Source organism: Fulmarus glacialis, unplaced genomic scaffold, assembly GCF_000690835.1.
Source record: "Fulmarus glacialis isolate BGI_N327 unplaced genomic scaffold, ASM69083v1 scaffold1477, whole genome shotgun sequence".
Classification (NCBI taxonomy): Eukaryota; Metazoa; Chordata; class Aves; order Procellariiformes; family Procellariidae; genus Fulmarus; species Fulmarus glacialis.
The window spans coordinates 21705-31018 of record NW_009224855.1 but is presented as its reverse complement, the minus strand read 5'-3'; the positions used below and the strand labels follow the sequence as shown (position 1 = coordinate 31018).

At 42.4% G+C, this 9314-nt stretch overlaps 1 protein-coding gene across 1 annotated transcript; it reads left to right on the top strand.

Moving 5' to 3' along the window:
• Window positions 1–746: 746 nt before the first annotated feature.
• LOC104080015 (glioma pathogenesis-related protein 1-like) lies at window positions 747–6483 on the top strand. Its single transcript, XM_009582263.1, has 6 exons — window positions 747–1014; window positions 3204–3449; window positions 3869–3981; window positions 4758–4840; window positions 6111–6137; window positions 6257–6483. Exons 1-6 carry the CDS (start codon window positions 835–837, stop codon window positions 6481–6483), a joined length of 876 nt encoding a protein of 291 aa, XP_009580558.1. The 5' UTR covers window positions 747–834.
• Window positions 6484–9314: the final 2831 nt, after the last annotated feature.

Here is a 9314-nt window from a genome sequence, read left to right as displayed (position 1 = left end):
TTGAAAAAAAATTCAACCAGCTTGTAGAACAGTTGGTGAGACAATACATATGCCAACACAGCTCATCCTACTGCCCCAAGAAGTAATCAGACTTGGAATGTTACACCAGGAGTGCTAACCGGGAGCACAGGAAGGTCCTCCAGTGATTTCAGGCTATCAGGTAATGGCAAATGGCTAATGAAGGACAGAATCAACATATACTCAAGCTTGGGATTTCCAAATCACACTTTTGTTACACACCAAACAAGGTCAGAAGGTCTGTTTTGCAGGAAGCTGCTGTTCAGGAACTTTTTTTTTCCCTCCTGCTGAGGTGCAGTTTTCCTAATTCTGTTTATTCCTTGAGTAATTCTGAAATGGAAGCAAGGTCCTGCAAAATAATTGTAACTGAGCTGGTATGACTAAGCTATACTGCAGGGAAAATCAGCTGAACAGCAGATTTGTATTTTGTCAAAGCTATGATTTTTATGGTTGACGCACGTTTTGGGAAAGCTGTTCTGCAGCATCTCTTCAGATAAGACCTACAATCACAGAATGGTTTGGCAGTCAACCACAATAGAGCACACTCAAAGAAAAGACAGAAGTGTATCGGAGTGTTGCTCCTTGCTAATATGCATGGCAGATGCCTGTTTCACGGTTTACCCTTTGACAGCCAGCTATGATGTCAGATAGAGCTGTACCTTATGAAGCAATTTCACTTCCTGTTACTTTGACAATTTCAAGTGCTTCCACACCCAGAGGACAACCTCTGAAGAACTGCTTGCCAGTATTATCTCCACCTAAGAGATTTTTCGTTTAAAAACTTTAAAAAAATAGTACTGAAAGCATTGAAGGATTATGAAAATCACATTTGTCTTTGCTACGTTGTTCTTACTGGATCTCTTCGCTTGCTCTGATGCTTATCCACAATACCCCTTGCCTGACATAGAAGATGCAAAGTTCATTGAAGACTGTGTGAGAGCTCACAACACATTTCGATCCAAAGTGAATCCACCAGCCAGCAATATGTTTCGCATGGTAAGGAGGCGTTTGTGATCTGTTTGAAAATTAATATAGATTGTGCTGCTGATTTAGCCCACCTTACTCTTCATTTGCTTTGTGCTTTTCTTTCCCTTTCTGTCAGTGATTCCTGTACTATGTATGTTAATTCTTCGTAGAAAATAGAGAAGACATTAATTTTCACAGTATTGTTCAGTTTTAATAATTTGAAGGGAATTCTTTGTTTAGGGACGGATTGCTAGTCTAAGCTTCCAGAGCAAAGGGCTGTATTGCAAAAAAGAGTGTTCAGTTCTCAGCATTTCATTTACCTCTTTCTAAAAGAGATAGTAATCTGTTTTATGCTAGTCCAGATTTCATACAGGGAAGCTGTTTGGTATTAAAAAGCTCCTGAATAAGCAATCTGCACAACAGGATTTGTTGAAAATCTACCGTCTCCCCTTGTTTCTTCCAATCTAGAACATGTGCTGAAGAAAGGGATTTGCCAGGACATCCATTTAGATCTGATCTTCATTTGCTGTAGCAAGGTTTGAAGAGTAGGGATACTAATATCTGGGCTGGAAAGCAGAGCTTCCTATAAATACAATGGATATCAGAACATCCATGGATAAGTCTCAGCTTGTTCGGTGGAATACATAAGGAAAAAGGTAGATACATAGCTGAGGGAGGTAACCCCAGTCAGTTCATGTCATTACTCTGAGCCCTCCAGCAGTGCTGCATCGCTGGGAAGGAAGTTAAATGCATAACCGCATGTACAATATGAATCATGTCTATGAAAGGAAGTTCATAGTAAAGGGGTAAAATTCAGACTACTCATTATCTTAGTTTCTTGCCATTTTGAAAAACAATGTTTAATTTAAAATGCTAGTGCACAAACGCAAACTTACCTGCTCAGACCAAAGATCCAGCAAGCCTGGAATAACAGCAGGACAAATATATATAACCTCTTCAATCAAATGTGTTGCATTGTATTTAAAAGCTCTTGATGGATTTTCTTGTATGTTTTTTTTTCAGCCTTGAGCTCATGCAGGTTTTTATCGTCCCTAGCATCATGTAGCAAAGCACAGCACAGCTTAACTGCAAGTTGTGTGAAGATATCTCCTTGCGTTTGATTTGGACCTGTTAATTCCTAGCTTCATTTGATAGTCTCTGGTCTTTGTATTGGAAGGAGCAAGTAATCGTTGCTTATTTACCTACTTCACCCAAGATTTCCAGCTGTCTCTGACCACAGCTGCAGAACACTCTCTGTTGCTTTATGAAAACCCTCCATACCTGAGGATGATTGTCCTCCTCCATGTTCTCTCTGCCCTTTCCAGTTGTAGTGTCCCCTTCTTAAGGTGGGGTGCTGCACACAGAATTTAACAGGACTTCTACCTGTGTAATTATATACCTGGTTTTATTCTCCATTCCTTCTCCAGGAATTTCTAACATGTTATTTGCTTTTCAGACTACTTCTAAACATTGATTTACAAGTTGGTAATAGCCAGCTCCAAACCTGTCATTATGAACACAAAGTCAAAATTGTTTGGTTTTTTTAAAAACACATCCCTTACATTTCTTTCTGCTGAATTTTACCTGCCATTTTATTGCCTGGTCATTCAGTGGCATAAAATCTTTCTGCAAGTCTCGCAGATCGCTTTCTCAAATTATCATTTGTGCCTCTCAGGATGGGAATGTTCCTCCTCAGCCCAGCAGAGATGAGCCTTTTATTTCCTTTGGCCACGCACTGAGGGGGGAGAAGAGCAAAGAGGCAGAAGGGGCTGGGGAAGGGAGCAGCTGTGACTCTTCTTTCCATCCTGGCCAGCAGAACAGAATTTATATCTGGTCTAGTGATAATTGCAAAGTGTAAATCCCTGGACAGCCAACAGCTCCTAGGCATAAAGTCCCTCAAGCGCCTCTAAGGCTGGGGGTTCCACCCAGCTACTTCCTCTCAGGCCTAGCGGGTTAAAGACTGCAATCCAGCTCTAAACATTTTAACAAGTCAGATACCACAGGACAGTGGATAGATACTAGGTGTCCTGCAATATCTAAGGGAGAAAGAAGAAAAAAAATTTGCTATGGTAGTAGAAATGTCAAGTCAGAGAAAGAAACAGAATGCACGGATGGGAAGCAGGAAAAGGGAAAAGAATCCTTACAAGTTTCCGTTTAAAAATGTTTGAATTCAAGTCATTGCAGTGCAGGTTATATTCTGTTTTCTTCCTTTTCTACAGTCCTGGGACACTGCTTTAGCTAAAACTGCCAAAGCGTGGGCAAAGAAGTGCAAGTTTAAGCACAATAGCTACCTTAAAATGCCAGGGAAGGTGCACCCCACCTTTACTCCTGTGGGAGAAAACATCTGGACTGGCACAGCCACCATCTTCTCTGTGGATGCAGCTCTCAGCGACTGGTTTAATGAAGTCAGGAGCTATGATTTCAACACCCATAGCTGTACTGACATGTGTGGTCACTACACCCAGGTGAGTCTTACATGCCCATCGGTTTATAACATAATGGTTTCACAGAAAATCCAAGCACACGCTTTGAAGAGACCACTTTGCAACAGGAATTACAGCAGGGGGTTTTACCCTCCAGTTTATCGCTGCATGAGATCGGAAGTAAATATTCTGAGCCCCAGGGATGTCCGAGTCCTATTTTCAGTAATGGCGGAAAGGGATTATCCCCCTGACAACTTTATGTTTCCAGAGGAGCCGGATAATAAATGCAAAACCATCTATCAATCAGTCGTTTGTCTCAGCTGCCCTTTGGGTTGTCAGTGTTGCTCCTGTGTCAGCTGTTTTAAGCTTCCACAAGATTCTTCCCTTCTCCTTCCTCCCTTAATGCTGTTGCTTTTGCAGCTTTTGAACTGGCACGTTACGTATTTCCCTTTGCCCTGCAGGTCGTTTGGGCAGAGAGTTACAAAGTCGGCTGCGCAGTTCACTTCTGCAATACAGTTGAAAATTTTCCAGGACTCTTCAGAGCTGCACATTTTGTTTGTGACTATGGGCCAGCGTAAGTAAATTATGGCATTTGGGGTTTAGGTTTTTTATTTTTTAAATATCCTATAACTGACCTGGTATCAGATGCCAACAATGATGGGAGCAGTTGTAACAAATTTCAGAAGAAGCTATGTCCACATGTCACCGGTCTGAGGGAAACTTCTCTGGCCACTGAGAGCAGAAGTTGCTGGACATAGTCGGAGCTGCAGAAAATCTCTTTCTAAAAAAGCAGGCGAGCAGATCATAGCTGAGAGCACTCACCTTAACCAAGATGGTGGAATAAAATCTGTTTTGACTTCAGTCTCTGCCGGAAAAGTCAGGAAGATGCAAGCTTTCCGCTTGAGAAAGATTACATCTTTCTATGGCCCCACCCAAACTTCAAACAAGACATTTTAATTGAAGAAATAAAAGGAAGACAGTCTTCTAGTTTATCTCGTACCTTGCAATTTCTGGACTTACCTTTTACAGATTTTTAAAAAATACAGATGGGTAATGAGGGACTAGAGGCAGATTCTTGTATGCTTACACTGAATGATACAATATTGCCCAAGAAGTCTCATTAATTTCACATGGTGAGAGTCACCAGGTAGCTGCTTGCCATGCCAGTGAGAGCTTTAATCTGATCTAAAAGGAATTCCAAACAATTGCGATGATCGGTTTTTGGATAAAGGGATTTCCCCCCCCCAATAGCTTTGCATGTTAAATTATTCTAACAGTCTGACTAAAACGTGTATTTAAATTGCTTTTCAAATGACTGAGCTAACAAAATACTGTTCTTTTGCTTTGCAGGGGGAATTACCCAAGAAAACCATATAAAGCAGGACGACCATGTAGCGGATGCAGTAATGAGAAGTGTGTAGACAACCTCTGTGGTAAGACCAAACTGATCAACTAAGAAAACTGCATAGACGTAAAAGTGGCATAATTATCAGTGGAAATATAACAGTGAGTCAATTTGCACGAAGTACATAGTGGGTCTGTAGCCCACCACACAGCAACAGTACCAAACCCTGGTAAGAATAGTATAAGAAGGAATTAATTAAAATACTTCGCTGTTGAAGGCTCTCAGAGGTAGAAGCCAGAGTTTCTGATGAAGAGAAGTATCAGTTACACTACTTTCTGCCTTTTATCTGATCAGGAAGTCAAATATAAAACATGATCCCCAACAAATATTCCCCGTCTCGTTCTTCTTTCCTAGCAGAAATAGTATATTTAACTTCTGCTTTCTTGCTTGTTTAGTATGTCCTATCACATTTTCCAGAAACTGAAAAGCACACTTATTTCTAACTTCTGCAATTTTCTGAAATACAGCAGTGAGAACGTGTTTTTCCGCAGCAGTTTGCAGCTGTGGACCTTTATGTCATTACACCTAGTCCCAAATTAGTCAGAAACAGTGTTTTAAATAAACAGAGATTAAAGGACATGCAACAATGTCTTAAATCAAATATGAATTTTATACAGAGGTTTGGTGGGAATGGTCTCTACTATCTAGGCTCTAAATAGCTTCAGCTGTAGAAATAATTGAGCATTTGGTATTCTTATTTCCTTCTGTGATATCCTGGCTGACTCATCTTGAAGTCTCAGACTGACGCATCACAGGAAAACTAGAAACATCTCAAAGACTAGGGGGAGGGAGAAGAGGAAGAAAGCTTTTAAAAATTAAGTGCTAGATCCTACAACCTGTTTTACCATATTCTCCTATAGGCCAAATCAGCAATTCCAGTAGGATGCACGTAGGCAATCCTGCAAATGCATCAAAGCTCTTAGTAAAGTTGTACTTCTGTGATAAATTTAGTAGTTATATTTGTCTGTCTGTAATTACTTAAATTTGGTTTGTGTATCAATTTTAAACGAATTCCATGCTTTGATTTTATTTGCTATTCCCTCCTCCCCTGACATAAACTCTTCCTAATACAGCTGCTTCTTCTCTGCTTCTCGTTCAATTCAATAAAAAATATGAGCCCCACACCAGTTGGGAACCTGCTCTTGTTGGCCTGCTTCACCCTTGCAGGATGTTTTAGGCACTGACTGGCATCGTCAGTGCAATCAGCCAGGCAGCAGCAATGGCTTACCTCTTTACCTTGCTTAAGAATCACCACTGAATGATACTCACATTTATTTCCTTTTCTGATCTCTCTGCAGAAAATACAGAACGTGAGAAGCTGATAAGTACGTATCAAATTGTTCTTAATTGCTTTCCTGTAAGCGCTTAGTTGCCGGCTGGGGTTAAACCATGGCAATGACTAAGTTTGATGGGTCTTAACAGCTGTTTCTTCACTGTTTTTTAGATTATTCCGACTGGTATCCAGACTGGGATACACAGCCCCAGCCACCGCGGCCCCGTCCCCCGAGGCCTCCCGCGCCACCGTACATCCCACCTGCTAAGCATCCGCATCCCTCGTGTGACCAGTACTGTCTTACTGTTTTAATTTTAAGGCCAGTGTTTTTGGTACTGAGTGCTGGTGCTGTTCTCTTAGTACAACAGCGGTTTCCACACACATTTTTTTATGAGTAATGATCAATTAAGATACCGATAGTGACCCTACTGCTGTATTACTCTCAGAGAATTGCAAGCATTTGCAAAAGCATTTGGTCATCTCTCCATTATCCTTGTGATGTTTATCCAGCATAGAAAAGGCTTCTTCTTCACTCAAGGCAAGATATAAGTGGCTGCGCATAGAGTTAGTGTAATTTATTGGCAGTAGCTGCAACACACTTCTACATCTGCACAAGCCTCTTAGCTCTGGCTCAGGAGTAGATTGCTAGGGGGACCACGTAGACTATATATTAATATACATGCTAACAAGCCTCCTGGAAACCTGGACCATCATCACAAAGACAAGTCTGAAGTGGCATAGCGGATCCAAAAGAAGCAATAGCTCATCTCCATTAACCTTCAATTATCCCAGAGATCGCTTTCCCCAGATAATGGAGATTTAACTGTAATTATTATTTTTAAGAACAGAAAGAGTATAGCTTGTCCTTTACTCTGTTTAGCCTATGTATATCAGCCTCCATTAAAGTTACTCTATTGTCAGTTGTACTATTCTGTTCTTCTCCTCTCAGAGTTAAGCTTTGTCCTCCATAGCTAGAAGAATACCAGGGAAAGTTGATCGAGCAAGGATTAAGATGGAGTGTCAATGGAGAGAGCTTAATTTTAGGATGTGAGATGGTGACAAAATCTGAAATGCAGAGTAGATGACAGCCATCCTGAGCTTGCAGGCAGGGAAAGGGCGGGAAGCAGGGCAATAAAACAGAAGAGGGAAGATGAAATGGGCCCAGGACAGATTCTGGTTCGGAAATGGAAGATCTCAGCCTCATTAAAAAAGCCCAAACTGTTGATGGATTCAGTTTGGTTTTAGAGACATTTAGCCCTCGACCCCTGTTGTTCCTAGATACATTTGTTAGTAAGGGAAACAAACACATCCTTCAAGCTAAGAGATACTGGCTGATATTAGCAATGCATAACTGTGCTATCAATATTTAAAGCTGATTCCCCTCCTTTATCTTAGTCCTAATGTTTTGAGAACACAGTGACTCAAATTCTGAGCCACGTTGCAGCTCTGAAGGAGCATGGCATTCCACAAAATAAAAATGAGCCCCAAATGTTTGGGCTCTTGCCATATGCTGCAAAAATGTCACCTTGTAAGAAGATACATATTTAATTTCACAGTTGTCAATTCTTGTCTGCTGCCATCTTTCATATCATAGCAAGTAGGCTGGGGGCAAGTGGTTGGGAACAGGACACAGCTGGGACAGCTGACCCGAATTGACCAAAGGGGTATTCTGTACCATATAACATTGTGTTCAGCAAAAAAAACTGGGGTAGAAGAAGAAGAAAGGTGGAGGGCTGGCTTCCAGGGTGGCCATTGCTTGGAGACTGTCTGGGCATTAGTCTGCCATTGGGGGTGGTGAGTGATTGCCTTTGCATCACTTGGGATTTTTGTTTGTTTGTTTGTTCCCCCCCCGCCCAGCCCCTTACACACATATTAAGCTGTCTTTATCCTGACCCATGAGTTTGAGTTTTCTCACTTTTCTTCTTCCTGTTTTCTCCCCCCGTCCTGCTGGGGAAGGGGCAGTGAGTGAGCAGCTGTGTGGGTGCTTGGCTGATGGCAGGGGTCAACCCAACACATTATTCTGCTCTAAAAAGTGGTCCGAAGGGGAGTTGCAAGCACAGTGTGTCTCATCCACGATTCCCTCAGGGGGCCTTTTCACCTGTAAACAGTCTCCCCATGAATAGCTGGAGATGTGCAACCCACAGGACCCAATGTGTGCTGGTGGGGCTGCTGTTGAAGGCTCACAGTGTGACCCCAAACCACCAACCTGAAGGTGGCCTTGCCACCAGCCTCAACACCTGCAGGACTGCATGCGCAGAATTGATAACTGGGACCTACACCCAGCTGTTCAAAGGATGCAGATTCCTAAAAGGAAATCTGGAGTGGGAAGAAACCCAACCTCATTCCCACAGAGATGTCCAGGTTGGGACTGTGGGAAAGGGCCTGAGCTTGATGGACAGGTGATCGTCAAGGGCAGTGTGAGGAAGAGGGTGGTGATGGTGGTAGGTCTGAGCAGGGAGTGTTGGGCACCCAAGGCAACGTGCATGGGAAGTCAGCTCCCAACTCCTGGCTGTGAAACCCAGTGTGGGGGCTGGGCACCCGGCATGAGACAGCACCAACCTTCATAGCACCCAGCTCTGCTGGGGGCTTCGGCTGCAAGGAATGAATTACGAATTGCTAAAGCTTGGGTGGAGAAGTTGGTAGCAACACATAGCACAAGCATGTGATCACAGGAGAAACCCATCAATAACTGCAGCATATTTAAATTGCAGTTCTCAGCCAAACTTACTCCTCCAATAACTCGATGTACAACCAAAGTGACTGTTCATACTGTAGTAAAAGTCATAGTTCAAATCAATTATTTCTCACAGCATTTTGGCTCAGAGTAACAGCCTTAACAGCAATGCTACTTTCATGAAAAGCAGAAAATTTACCCAAACCTTTACTGCAATCCATAGAGATTGCTATGGATGGGATGGTGGGGGCCAAAGAAACAAAAACAAAGAAGCCTAAAGGACAGGAGAGAAGCAGCCTGCCCACCACAATTAAAGAAAGAAGAAAAAAAGAGAGAGAGAAAGCTGCCACAGCTCTGATGTGAACTTGTAGCTTCATTTCCTTATTCTCATAGCAACGCTCCTCAGATATGACTCATTTCCTGTGACCAGCGCCATATTCAATTACCATGGCTAAGATAAGTCCAGCCCACAAGCCTTCCAAGCAGAACGCTGCTGGTGAAGCTAAAACCACCTCATACAGCTGAAACACTCTGCTTTTAAAGAGGCTGAGAATC

Excerpts from the sequence above, each read along its gene's own strand:
- LOC104080015 (XM_009582263.1), top strand. The coding sequence starts at position 835 with ATGAAAATCACATTTGTCTTTGCTACGTTGTTCTTACTGGATCTCTTC. Across the intron at positions 1,015-3,203 it reads CCAGCAATATGTTTCGCATG|TCCTGGGACACTGCTTTAGC; the intron begins GTAAGGAGGCGT and ends CCTTTTCTACAG. Across the intron at positions 3,450-3,868 it reads TGTGTGGTCACTACACCCAG|GTCGTTTGGGCAGAGAGTTA; the intron begins GTGAGTCTTACA and ends TTTGCCCTGCAG.